This window comes from Camelus ferus, chromosome 6, assembly GCF_009834535.1.
Source record: "Camelus ferus isolate YT-003-E chromosome 6, BCGSAC_Cfer_1.0, whole genome shotgun sequence".
Taxonomy (NCBI): Eukaryota; Metazoa; Chordata; class Mammalia; order Artiodactyla; family Camelidae; genus Camelus; species Camelus ferus.
The window spans coordinates 1,867,307-1,882,044 of record NC_045701.1 but is presented as its reverse complement, the minus strand read 5'-3'; the positions used below and the strand labels follow the sequence as shown (position 1 = coordinate 1,882,044).

The 14,738-nt window shown below is 40.7% G+C and overlaps 2 protein-coding genes across 4 annotated transcripts in view; one reads left to right on the top strand and one right to left on the bottom strand.

The window, feature by feature from the left end:
- Nucleotides 1–5,865, bottom strand: part of AAGAB (alpha and gamma adaptin binding protein) — a 56,893-nt gene extending 51,028 nt beyond the window's left edge. For all 3 annotated transcript variants that reach the window (XM_032480894.1, XM_032480896.1, XM_032480895.1), the window contains exon 1: nt 5,723–5,865. In XM_032480894.1, coding sequence (XP_032336785.1) covers nt 5,723–5,795 — 73 coding nt within the window. In that variant the 5' untranslated portion in view covers nt 5,796–5,865. The remainder of the gene's footprint in view (nt 1–5,722) is intronic.
- The window catches only part of IQCH (IQ motif containing H), a 187,500-nt gene continuing 178,611 nt past the window's right edge, over nt 5,850–14,738 (top strand). Inside the window, 3 exon segments of the mRNA XM_032480865.1 lie at nt 5,850–6,118; nt 13,192–13,314; nt 14,520–14,611. Coding sequence (XP_032336756.1) covers nt 5,981–6,118; nt 13,192–13,314; nt 14,520–14,611 — 353 coding nt within the window. The 5' untranslated portion in view covers nt 5,850–5,980.

The window sequence follows — 14,738 nt, the reverse complement described above, 5'->3', positions numbered from 1 at the left end:
ATTCACCCAGAATGGCCACTCTATTATGTCAGTTTAGCAGCGCGGTTTACTACCAAACGGTCACGTTTTCCTGCTCTGAGCACATTGATTCTGATCCGGGCATATTAACACGTTACCCTACCTGTGTGTGGAACCAGCCTGCAGGGCTGTGTGGACAATTCAACTCTAAAAAGGCTATTTGTTACTGAACCTAAAACATCACAAAGGCTCTTTAAGAGTCTCACAACTGTCCTCTCTGTTCTCACCCACCTCAGCCTGGCTTAGAGGGCTGTCGGGGTATCTGTGTGCCCTGGCTCCAACATAAATATGACGCTGTGTCCAGATTACCACTCTTGCCAGACACATTCAAAACAATTTTCACACAGTAACCTTTAAAAAAAATGGTTTTATATCAGATTTCATTATTTACTGTCACTTTTTGTTGAGGAATTATACAGGGCAAAAGGTAGCGAGTTGTTTATAAACCAAATGACCAAGGCATAGTTTCTAGACGTTTTTACCTCTGGCTACACACAAACAAGCAGTTAGATGGTCCAGAAATAAAGGTCTGAGTCTAGACAGCACTCAGAACCCTCCAGGATGACACAATACTCTCTGTATCATACGTGGTTTTGTGCAACGTGGGCTGATGCGCAGTATTTCGCCACTGCTGTCTCTCCTCCAGCTCTCCACCCTCGTTTATTGGAATGCCATTTGTCGGGAAGACAAAAACCTTATAATCATTTAACTCATCAACCACAGCTAAAGAATGTCTAAGATTTCAAAGAAATTCTCTATGGATTAAAAAAAAAAAAACAAATTGGGAACCAAGAAAGAGGCATTTTCATTTATTATTAACTTGTCATAGTTCATCTACTAAGGCTCCAATTACCATGAAAGAAAAAGTGTAAACTTATTTTGAGCCCTAAAGTTCTCATTTTGGTAGTAAAATCTTCTACTGTGCTCTCTCCTGTCCCTAATTTCACCTTGAATGCCTACAGTTCTGTCACCAAGAAGTTCATCATATTTCACATATATAAAAGAACTAGAATTAAATCTTGGCTCCCCAGCTTTTATGAGCTGAACAATCTTAGAAAACCACAACCTCTTTGAGCTTTAATTTCACACACACACACACACACACACACACACACACACACACACGAAGACAACACGAATGTGTTAAGTCCCTTTGGGTCTGGAGAGAATGTAAACTTGTATTTATTCCTTCCCTTATTCTTAGGTTGATGACTTAACATCCCTCTTTTAATAAAGATAAAAATCTTGAGCCTTCTTTTAATATTACTTCAAAAATTTGAACTATATTAAGGATCACAGTTAAAAAGAAATCAGAGTTCTTCCCTCACCCCCATTACCGTGTGAAATCACTGCTTTAGTCTGACCACTTCATGAATCCCTCTGTGATGACAACTCTAGGCCCTCGTGGTTAAATCTTGCTGCCCAATCTTTCTTCCTTTGAAGAAAATAAAGACTTGGAAATATACAATCCCATCAAAGGCAGAGTCCTCCGACCACAACAAAATAAGCAACTTTCGCTTAGGCAAAAATTCTTACTTATTCCCAGGGTGAACTAAAGGGCTCCACTCAGAATACCTCAAGCAGCTACAGAGTAAAGCACATTCGAAGACCCAAGCTCTCATCTCTATCCTGTTGCTTGAGAATGTTGGCTGAGCTGTACAGTAGCCCCTACTTCTGAAATAAGAATGTTTTCCTCAGTAAATTACTTTAAGATCTTTGTTTAAGTACAGGAGTCTGATTGACCTATAAGCAAAGTCCCAGTCATACAGAAGGATGAATGTTTCCCAAAGCAGCAACATCATCCTGATGGCTGGCTTTGCCCGTATAATTCCCCGAAGCCTGGTTTACTCATATAACCAAGCTACCTGGTTCCGCACTTTTAGAAACCTGAGGACCAGCAATTGCTTCCATGAGTAAATGCATCTGAATTCCAAACACAAAGTGTCAAATCCTCTACTACAAATGAAGTGTCTACCGCAACTTGAAACTGGGGCTTGATTCTTCAGTTTTCAAAAAAAAAAAATGTAAGAAAATTTAAGCAGCATTATATAATCTAAAACAAAAATAAGTAAGTGATAACAGAATTTTACATCTAGAAGGGATGTTAGAGATGATCTGGAGCAATCTTTTATTTTTGATGTTAATTCTACACAGGAATGACATATATATATATAGTCTCTACTTTGAGTCCAGTCAAGAGAAAATAACCCAGCCATGCAAATGCTCATTTTAGAATACAGGTCTTGTGGACAGGGATTTCTTTTTTTCTTCACTCAGAATTAAGACCTCAACCACTCTAAACTGGAAATGCAAGCATATTTTAAAATCTTCTTTTAGAACCAACGCCATCACCTTAAATTTAAATAGTTGTCTGTGACTGCTAAGGAATTCCAACACGTTTCATTCACACAGTCCGTGCACACGAATCCCGAAGGTGAGCATATGCTCCAGCACTTGTCAGCTGAGCACTTTGGGCAACCCACCTAGTGCTGCCAAGCCACAGTTTCTCCATTTACAGACGGCGGAAAACCTGACTTCACGAAAGCACAGGGATACAGGGACCAAAATGAATTATGTGAAAACATGTTTGGGAAGAGTGTTGACATACATATAAATGCTTGTTATGATTATAATATCTCCAGATCCCCACATTTCACTAGAAGAAAAAAAAGTCTGCTCCAAATGTTCAGGTATAGAACCTAAATGGCTGATGGTTGCTACGTTAGCATTACATACATTAAAACCAAATGAGATTTTTCTATCTAAGGCTCCTTCTAGGAAAAGAAGAGTAAGATGTTAAAAGCTAGGTTATCTACATTTTAATATTTTCACAAGTAAAGCGCACAGTTTCACTACACTCTTCTTGAAGGAAGGAATGGTATCTTAGTGGTCGTTCTGGGTACTGTAACTGGCAAAGAGACCAGCTCTGTTCTTAATATCAGAATATACTTTTTGAGAATGCAAGTAAAATGTTCATTCATATAAACATATGTGAGGGCGATCTGGCCTGGGGGTACTAACACTTGCTGTCACACCACATACAGCCTTGCACAAGCATCCTGAGCCTTCACGTCCCTTTAAAAGGCTACACTGGTAATGCCCCATTTATCTAAGGTCAGACATCTACCCACAATACTGCAGATAAGGTCTCTGAGTGACAAAAATGAAAAATTTCTTACAAAGTTCACACATACACTTTATCCATAGTAGAGGCCTACTGATTTTTATTTCAAGTTGATGAATAAACTTGGCTTCTTGGTTATGAAATATTCCCTGCTGTTGGTTAAAAGCGGTAAAATAGATCATAAGTTGAAGGAAAGAGAAACTGGAGAAACCCTAAAGGTTCTTCTTCCTGACATATGGAAGGAAACCAAACCTTCCCAAAAGGGTAAATTAGACTCAATCCAAAATCAGACTATGGCTTAATGTCACTGAACACTTAAAATCATTCATTATAGTAATCTTTATCTTTTATGCCAGAATTAGACTTGATTTGTGATTAATTCAATCTTTAAGATAAAACAGAATGAATGCTCAGCAAATACTGCATTCTAAAGCTATCCGTGGTTACCCTACTTGTAAACCTGGAAGAAATGAAGAAAGCCCTCTTTTATAGTTCACTTTTTCTCACTCAAGTAATCTCTTCACTGACTGCTCTTATTTTTCACCACATCACATGAAGTCACAAAAGAAAGGTCATCAAATTTTAACCACCACAAAAGTTATCCAAGAGGCATTTTATGAATAGAAATAAAGTGGATTATTTTACAGAATTAATCTTACTCCCAATCATGCTAATCTACTTCAAAGTACAGTGGTACTGTTCATTAACCACAGGTAATCAGCTCCTTCAAGGAAGTGACCGTGTCTGCCAATTCCGATCCTTAAAGCACATGACAGCCGTAAGAAAACTTAAACATCTCTGAGACTGGCTTTGAAAGGACTTTCATATATCAGTTATGCATATAATTCTTCTGGACAGTTAAATACACCAAGAATCTTAAGAATTCTGAGTAAATACTGATATGTTCACTAGATGTAATATTTGAGGGAAACTAACTTATGATGTAATGGTAAATGAAAAACAGCAGGAGAAAAATTATGAAATATTGTATGTCAAATATACAAATATATTTGATATATTCATACAAATATTTAAGGTTTAGTATTTAGTATTTTAAATTTTTAAATATAACATTAAAATATGTTAAATTATGTTATGTTATATATAACAAAAATACAATATATTAAAATATAGTAATATATTTTAATGTTATATATAAAAAATCAGGATAAAAATTACATATGAAATGCAGTTACGAAGTTTTAAAAACCTACACCTCGGGAAAAAAAGCTGGAAGGAAATGCACAGAAATGTTAACACAGTATTTGTGCTTGGCTGATGAGACCAGGGCCAACATCTTTTCTCCATATGTTAAATCCTACTTAATTGGCTATGCACTACTTTTACAATGAAACAACAAAAAAAAAAAAGGAAGGGGCACTGCTCAGAGGTAAGAAATGACATAATCAGAGCACTCGGTAAGTGTTGCAATTAACTTTTACCCTGGCAAGGAACTTTTTAAGTGATCACAAATGATAACTAAGTTATAGAGTATTTGTGCTGGAGGGACATCCTGCCTAACTCTGTCATTTGAAAAAATGACAGGGAAAAGTTACAGTTTCCATGATGCTTTACAGTTTACAAAGTGCTTTCAAAACGTCACATCACCCGTCCTTCAAAGAATCCTGTGAGCTGGGTTCATGTGACCCACTTTCAGGATTGGGAAACTGAGGGCTTAGAGAGACAATGTGCTTGAATAACAGTATGTACCACTTATCGACTGTTTACTCTGGGTTAAGCACAACAATCCTGTGAAAATTATCACCATTTCTCAGATAAGAAAACTAAAGGGCAGAGGTTAAGTGTGCTTACTACGTTACAGCTGAGCATCCCGGCTCTGACTCAAAGCCACGCATTTAAAACAGGAGTCCCGAGTTATAATCAACTTCGCAGAGTCCTTTAGTGGAGGAGTTGAGCCTATGACTCAGTCCTATTCTCTCTCTTCTACGCTGGTCTCCTCGCCCGCCTATGTTACTTCGTTAGACAACCACGATGAAGGTCCAGAGTCAGAGAGACTGGGCCCAGTAATAACCAAAAACTCGCTGACGGAGGGCGTAGCCTCAGGAGGAAGGCACGGCTGTGAATAACTGCGGGGTGGAGGGTACAAGGCTAACTTAGCCTTTTAGTGCACACATCAAGGGGTGGCCAAGAACCACACACTTCACTTCAGGAGCAGGGCTGGGAACATAAACCACGATTCCTGCACCTGACACTCGCGGGCCTCCGTACAGTTTCCAGAGCGCCTTTTCGGTTCACCTCAAAGGTTGCCCACAACAAGCCCCGGGCTGGGTGGAGGAGCGATCAGTCCCACTTCACAGAAAATGCTGGAAGAAACGCAACGGTGGGCCGAGAAACCAGAGAAGCAGCGAGTGTAGGAGCTAGGGGTGGACACCTGGGGAACTGGGCACCTCGACCGCAGTGTGCGGGGCACCCGAGGGGCCTCGGACCACCACCGAGAGGAGAAGTGTCCAGGGCCCGCGGCGGGGACAGAGGCCCCGAGGGAGGCCGCGGTGCTGGGACTGTCGCCCGCCGAGGCTCGGAGGGGGGCTTGGAGGTGGGCCCGGGCGCCTCGCTACTCACGTTGGACCAGCCGGTCTGCGGAGAAGGTGGAGGAGCAGCTGGTGACGAGCGCGCAGGGGACGCCAGCAGCCATCGCTGCACCCGCGAGCCGGTTCCGTCCGGGAGCCGCTTCCGCCTTGGGCGGCACCACGGCCGCCGGCGCGCGGGGGAGACGCGCAAGGCAGGCGCGTTCTCGGAAAGCACGGCCGGCCCCGCCCCCGCTCCCGCCCCCTCTTCCGCTCCCGGCGTGGACCAGGCCGCGCTGCGCGTGGGGTTACCATGGCAACGAGCTCGCTGCGCGGAGGGTTTCCGAGCCTAGAGACCGCGCCTGCGAGGAAAGGCGGGGAGCCCCGCCCGGCCCCAGGCATGGCCCAGGAGAGGGAAAACCACGACCCCATCGGATCCATCTTAATCCAGGTGGGAAATGGGCCTCTCCTGGCCCTGCCCAGCTAAGACCCCTGGAGCGAGTCGCAGCAGCGCCCGTCCACTCGCGCCCATCCACTCGCGCCCATCCACTTGTAGCGCCGCCCCCAGCCGGCCTCCAGCACGCGAGGGGCAGCGCCCCTCAGAGGACTCCCAAATTTGTCAATCTCGCCGGCCAGCCTCACACACCTCCGGAGCCTGACCCTGGAGGTTGAGCTTCAGAAGCACGGCCATTCTGCCTCTGGTAAAACTCCAGGGCCGTACGCCCCACCCAGGACCTTTACTTTGGAAAAATTCATCTTACAATAGGGGCACCATCTTTAAATGTTAATGTTCTGAAAATTTTGAATCCATGATGTGGGGGAGTAAGTAAGATACAAATCAGACACATCGGAGAAGTGATAAGAAATTTGGGGAGAAATTGAAATATATGAACTGCTTTTCTTAAGTACCCCAATTTTTTGGATCTAAAAGTCCCTTGCAAATAAATGAGTTCTGGGGATGTAATGTACAGCATGTAATTATAGCTAATAATATTCTGTTGTATGTTTGAAAGTTGCTAAGAGTAAATCGTAAAAGTTCGCATCACAAGAAAAAAGATTGTAACTGTGTGGTGATGGATGTTAACTAGATTTATTGTGGTGATCATTTAGCAATATGTATAAATATCCAATCATGTTTTATATGTGAAACTAACATGTTGTATGTCAACTATATCTGAATTAAAAATAATAAATAAAAGTCCCTTGCTGGGGAACATACACATGGGGAACTATATTAAAGATAAAGTCTTGCTAATCAAGTTAAAGTTTTGAGTATAGAAATGTGGCTTAAAAAAAAAAACTCAGGGAAATAACTTTTTCTATTCTGAGGGCGAAAAAATCAACAAACTATTAACTCCTCCAGTATATATCAGTTTGTGACAGTTACACTCAGATGTTTTGAAAATGTTAAAACCATTTTGTTTTTTCACATGTGATATTTTAAAAACATTTAACATATATCATCACTTTTAACTCATATTTAGCTCTCTTTGACTAAGGCTTGAAGTAATTTGCCTAAGGTCACTCTATCAGGACTCTCACTCAGATCCGCAATGGGTCTAATTTTATCTCCTGCCAGAATCTTGGTCTCTTACCTCCCATCTGGAAGACTCTTTTAATTCACCTTTTCCAAGGTACAGACCCCTAAACTCACCAATTTCATAGACTTCCCCATTATGAATCATACCCAAGTTTTCTTACCTCACCCTTTAGTATCCTTGCTTTCACCATCACCCTAGAATGAGTTTAGCCAAACTGCCAAATCTGAGGAGGGAACAGTTCCCACAAGACTGCCCTCCCTTGGACACCAGGCACAAGTTCAGGGTCCCTAGAACCAACCTCACTTCAGATCAACTCTCTACATATTTGGGGGGCCCAACCACCTCACATTGGCTAATTTGCTAGAGAGACTCTCAAACTCAGGAAAGCACCATGTTTACAATTATCGTGGTATTATAGCAAAAGGATACAAATTAAAATCAGCCGAGTGAAGAGATGCTTAGGGCAGGATCCAGGAGGGGTCTAAGTGCAGCTTCTGCCATCTTCTCCCTGTGGAGTCATGGAGAGCATTACCTCCTTCCAACCATGATGTGTAACAACATGCACAGATTATTGCCTACTGGGGAAGCTTTCCCAAGATATTAGCATCCAGAGTTTTTATTGGGGCTCGGTCACACTGCCCATTTGGCTGACTTTTAGTTTTCAGTCCTTCCCAGAGGACAGACTAATGATTTCAGTCTAACTCCTCTAGAGTTTGGACTGACAGCATGACTGAAAGCCCCTATCATAAAAGATACCACTATCAAGCAGGGTCCTCCAGGGGCCTAGAGATCACCTCCCAGTGTCCAAGGGCAAAGGCCAGACCTCTCTTTGGGAAGAGCTAAGAATAGTCATACCCATATTGATCAGCATCCTCGCTTGCTTGAAAGGGTTACTTTGTACACACTAAGTGCAGAGAAGGAGAGTCTACATGTTAACCTGGTTATATTGAGGCTGATCTCGATACAGTATAAAATTCTCCCTGGTACTATGTAGAATATGTATACTGAGGAAATGTGTAAGACCCGCTCTATTATTCCCCTATGACCTGAATTTGTGTGAGCGTGTCAGCACACTCAGACATGCCAACGTGGGTCCACTTTGACCTGGAGCTGTGATCAGTTCCCTTCACACAGGCTCCCAACAGGCAGTACATCTAAAGAAAAGGATGCTTAGCTAGGCAAGTTGGAATACTGAGGTCTGACCTTGGCAACGTCTTTGCCAGGTGGGTAACTGTGGGCTAGTCACTTCACCTCTCTGGACTTCAGTTTTTCTCTTTTGTTGAATACATAGCTTAGATGAGAACCACCTCTGACTCTAAATTGACCCAACTTCCCCCAAGATACGTAATGGTTTTTACTGTAAAGTGGGCTTCCTTTACTGTTAGCCTAGGCAATCAAATAGTTTCTTTATACATATATTATGTATGTATTTTTTTAAATAATTAAAGCAGAGATGCTTAATTCAAATCTCTCCTTGGTCTGTGTCTCAACGAGGCACAAGCCTTTCAGATGACTCTCATACACACTCAAGTTTGAGAGCTATTACTTCAGATCGTACTGCAAACTATAAACTGTTACATGATTGCAAAGAAAAATCAAAGCTAGCATAGTATTTACCAGGTATCATGCACGGTTCTAAGTGCTATGTTTTTTTTAACTCATTTAACCCTTACAACAAAGCTATCAGATACGTACTATTATTATTTCACGTTATAGAGTGGAAACTGACTAAAGATGAGCATTGTGGGTAGACTCATGTACACAGAAAATGCAAGCAATCGTCTTAAACCTTTTCAATCCATCAGTCCTGGTATAAAAGGAAAGTCTTCCCTTGCTTCTTTTTGCTCCTTTCGAAATTTAAATCCTGCATTTTTCCCTGAACTTTCACCAGCCTTTAGCTTTGTATATTTACAAATATACACTTGTATATTTGTGGATATTATGCATGTACTGGTTAATGGTAAGGCATGAAATCTTTGGATCCAGACTGCATAGATTTGAATAGTTCCACCACTTAACGAGCTGTGTTACCTTGCACGGGTTAACCTTGCACTTAACCACTTTAAATCTCAGATTCCTCAAGTATGAAATGAAGGTAATAACATGAACTCCCTCTTAGGAGTCTCGTAGAGATTAAAATATAGGATAACACATGAAGTATAACACTCAGTAGATGTCAGCTATTATTAGGTCTGATATCTTACTCTTTTAATACTCTTAGTTTGTGTATGTGTTTGTGTCTTTGTTTTAAGTTGTAGTCAGTTTACAATGTTGTGTCAATTTCCAGTGTAGAGCACAATTTTTCAGTCATACATGAATATACATATATTTATTGTCACATTCTTTTTCACCATGAGCTACCACAAGATCTTGTATATATTTCCCTGTGCTATACAGTATAAACTTGTTTATCTATTCTATATATACCTGTCAGTATCTACAAATTTCGAACTCCCAGTCTGTCCCTTCCTACCCTCCTCCTCCCGGCAACCACAAGTTTGTATTCTACGTCTATGAGTCTGTTTCTGTTGTATATTTAAGTTCATTTGTCTTCTTCTTCTTCTGTTTGTTTTTTGTTTTTTTTTTTTAGATTCCACATATGAGTGATAATCATATGGTATTTTTCTTTCTCTTTCTGGCTTACTTCACTTAGAATGACATTCTCCAGGTCCATCCATGTTGCTGCAAATGGTGTTATGTTGTCATTTTATGGCTGAATAGTATTCCATTGTATAAATATACCACATCTTCTTTATCCAGTCATCTGTTGATGGACATTTAGGCTGTTTCCGTGTCTTGGCTATTGTAAATAGTGCTGCTATGAACATTGGGATGCAGGTGTCTTTTTGAAGTAGGGTCCCTTCTGGATATATGCCCAGGAGCGGGATTCCTGGGTCATATGGTAAGTGTATTCCTAGTCTTTTGAGGAATCTCCATACTGTTTTCCACAGTGGCTGCACCAATCTGCATTCCCACCAGCAGTGCAGGAGGGTTCCCTTTTCTCCACAGCCTCACCAGCATTTATCATTTGTGGACTTTTGAATGATGGCCATTCTGACTGGTGTGAGGTGATACCTCATTGTAGTTTTGATTTGCATTTCTCTGATAATTAGTGATATTGAGCATTTTTTCATGTGCCTATTGGTCATTCGTATGTCTTCACTGGAGAATTGCTTGTTTAGGTCTTCTGCCCATGTATTTGTGTCTTTTTAAGATTACCCTGCTTTTTACTCTAAGCTGCTGAAAGGAAAGGAAAAATTAATTTTAAGCTGTCTTTTTCACCAAGACTACTCCATTGTTAACTAGAACTCTGAGGGTGATGCTACTTGGCAACAAGATATGCCTTGTTTCACTGTTACGAGCCGACTTTTTGGATATCCAACTTGAACCATCACAGGATTGGGCCCATAGATCTTAGGTGACTGGATAACGATCTACTCTTTAACTCAGTGTCCAGTAATTTATGTTCTGTTCAAAAATGGATGCAGCTGGACTAACATTATTATTACTTAGAAAACATAATAGATGGCACAAATTAATACTAAAAATAGTATTTTGAGAAAATATCTAAAATACTTAAGAGAACAATCTTTAAATACAAATAATCAGTGCTCTTCCTGTGACTCATTAAGAAAAGATGTACTTTCTATGTCTGTATTTTCCAGGGTAGTCCTGATTGTGAATCATCTGTCCCAATCAGATCATGTATCAAAACCCACATTTTCATTTCTGGTTCAGGAAATATGATTACCGTCTCCACCTGGAGCTCGATTAGGCAGCATTTTGTTAGCTACTTGATTTTTTCACTCTCAAGTCTGTAATTGTAAAAGTCTACCTTTTACAATTGTAGCTGGGTCTTTCCTCAACAAATCAGAGTAGTGAAGTTTTGCTATAGTAATAATCATCATTCTGATAACTGAAATAGAGCCATACCCCGTGCTGAGGTCTTAGATGGACTGTCTCCTAACAGCGACTCTAGTCGGCAGGTATTATTCTGAGTTCCAGTTTACAGAACAAGAAACTAAACTACAAAGAGGTAAAGTAACTCACCCAAAGTAATAAATCCAGTGTGTGCTGATCCTTAAACAGGTCACAGCACATTTGTGAAACAGTCTGGAAGAAGTGCGGTGGTAACTGGGAAGTTTCTCATACGTTTTCTTTTATTGTTAAATCTTAGAGGCTCTGTCTTTATACTTACTAATAAGAATGTGGTATCTTTATACTTTAAAACTATTTGTTTGACCCAAATATTAAACCTATGTTTATGCAACAAGGATTATCAAGTCTGGCAATCAAATGAGCTTTTTGATTAGTTTTGGAAATCGTATTTCAAAAACCCAACAATTGTGCATAGACACCAACCTTGGAAATAGTGTTGCTAATTGATAGCTTAATATTACCCCCTGTCTTTCCCATCAATCCCTCTGTCTGGTTTGCCAGGAGTATATGACATAAAAGTGAATGGGGAGGCAATGAGCATGACTCAGCCACACTCTATCTTTCGCCGAGATGAATAAAATGGAATTATGACACTGCTTTTGACAATCCGGAGCCTGGTTGCATGGCTCTTTTAAATTCCAGAGCAAATCTCCTCTGTATTAAATCTTTCAAGGGCTTCTTATTAAGCAGCCCCGTCCCTAAACTGTCAAAATAATAACCTTCGTCCAAGTGGGAAATGCATTTGATGATCACAGAGATGATGAGTGACATGTAAAATTTCAATGTGGTAGATGGGATCTATTTGAAGAAAGAAGGGAGATTTAGGACTTAATCTCTTTTCTCTCAAGTCTAGTAAAACATTTCCTACAGTACTTGTCTCTACTGCAATTAAACTATCTGGCAAGGAACGTAAAAAACTCTTGAGAAAGGCTGAGAGCAATTCGAATCAATGAGCACTTACCAAGTGCCAGTTATAAGCAAGGCATTTCCCCGGGCTTCACAATTCAGAAGAAGAGAATTAACATTTGTTCAGTGCCCTCCTATGTGGCTGGCCCTGTACAAAGTACTTTACACAGTTAAACTCATTTTATTCTCACCTCTATTCTGAGAGGTAGCCCGGAAGTGGGCTTGGCCTAGAATTGCCTCTTTGTATTTTCCAAATGTCTTTGGACCACAGATAGCAAATCAGGTTGCAGCAGAAACTTGGACAAAACAATCGCAAGCAGTACCTCTTCATCCTCAGTGCCTCCGAGCAGACATTAGGTGTGTTCAGACTTCAATCTGTGAGCCTCGAAGGCTTTACACGATCATTTGTGAAGTGACCAGATGTGTCTGCCAGGCTGTGATGCCCATCAGTGAAAAGATGCAAATCTTCTGATCTTTTGAATACTTGGCTCCTCGGGAATATTCGAGAATAATCAATAACATAGGCTGGATCACTGTGTAGGCCCAGCTGTATTAACAGAGAAAAGGTAACTGTTTCCAAATGCCTTTAGCAACCCAGTCTGCAGATTGTTAGTGGTGTGGCTATTGCGGTAACAGGTGTTTTGTTCATAAATTTGCATAATAAAATGTTTCTCTTGTGGCAGCAGCCCATACAATAATTGGTGCCATCTGTATTTATCTGTTGAAGGTTGCTTTCTAATATGAATGCAGAGAGTCTTGAGCTGTCTCATTTCCTAATGCCCATTTGATTCTGAGGGTGCTCATCCTTTCCCAGGAAAATATAAATTAAAGTAACACATTAAAGGAATAATGTGATGTTGCTCTTTCTTCATTTGATCATTTTCATTTCTGACTCCATCAAACAAAATTAAGGCCACCCCTACAGAACAGCTTCTTCAGAGAAGTAAGTGGGAAGATCCAGATAGAATGGAACACATCTCAGAACCATAAAGACAGTCCTGTTTAATGAATACCATGCTTAAAATCAACCTTATTGTCCCTAGCAATTCAAGCAAACTAAAAACTTAAAAAAAAAAAAAACTGTTTTAGGTGGATTGTGTATGTATTCTTTCGATATTTTATATTTTTCTACCACCAGGTCCATGAAGATCTTCATCAATTAAAGGAGAAATTAACCCAATTTTCACCTGAGGAAAGAGGCGAGCCTCTAGACATTCAGAATCTTGAAACGGCAATCAAAAGGACTGAAATGGGGTTAAAGGTGAGTAGAGCTTTAGATATTAAATAAGATCCTGGAAGGAGACAAAGTTTCCTCCGGAAGAAGAGAATTGTGGCTCTCACCGGCCCCTGTGGAAATCTGTCGTGGAGGTGAGCTTCGTTGGCCAGCAGCTTCCCGATTCTGTTCCCTTTTAAAAACCAATTATTAACTGATAGATTGATTGATTGATTTACGTCCTGTCACATTCCACAAAGAATTTGAGGCATTGATAGTATTTGACTATGCAGTGATAACCCCTCAAGCATGGTTTGATAAAAAGAATTTCGGATTTTAACAATAGCTACTATCAGCCCCACAGTATGCCTGACAAAAAAGGTTCATACCAATACACTGCAGGGAGCTTCCGTCAGATTCCCTGGGGTTCTCAAAAATAAACGTTTACTTTTCCCTAATAGCTTCTGTATTTTGAGGTTAGTCACTTTCGTAGTATTGTAATCTGGTCCATCACACGGGAAATGTAAAAGAAATATACCAACTTGGAAACAGAGAAATAAAGTAGGTAGGCACTTCATCTTTACAGACAGATCCAAGGGCACACGAGAATCCAATCTTCAGATGAGGATGACTATCATATATAGAACAAGGATCTATTTGCACATGGGGCCAAATAAAGACCATCTCCATCTTCTAGACCTCTAACCATCCGGGTCTCTGCTGTTGTTTCCGACTTCCACTCTACCATGTTATTAGCTTCCTAGCTCAGCTCCTGGGGCTGTGAGAGGTGCTAAATCCTGTTGCCCCATCAGACAAGCATGCCGTTGTCCTGTATTACCTGATGGGGAGAGGCTGGACCCCACTGGAGTCTTTGGGTTGGCCATTTTAAGTAATCTGTTACCTAAAGGCCAGACTCGTTCCTCAGATGCTTGCTTAAAGTACCTGTAAGAGAAAGACATTACCCCACATCTGTATTGCATAGCGAGCTTCCCTGGCTAGGTGTGCAGTTTAATTTGCGACGAGTGCTACAGGTCACTTAAGCTTTGAGTCTCAATTGTTTATTATGCTTTTTGGGATAAAGTAATTTGGCCTTGAGATGCATAATGATACCTCAGGCATGTAATAAACACGTAGCATGTTGTGTCTTTTGGCTTTATTACACCATTCAGAGGGTAAACCTCATGAAGTGGAGTAAATTAGCTGAGGATCTTAAGTCCACTCTAATGGCCTAAACTTTCACTTTTCTGTAACAGATTCACATTGAGAAGTATTTAAATGTTGTACACCACCACGTGTTAACGACTCCAATTGATGGTAACTTAGATTCTTCTAAAGATTCCAAATGGTAAGTAAAGTAGCCATTTGAGGGTCCAAAAGAAGCACTTTTCTCACGCAGGTGAGATGACTGTAAAGACAAAATTTCTTTGGCTTTGTTCACAACCGTTCTGCTAATTTCAGTAGTTTTGCATAAG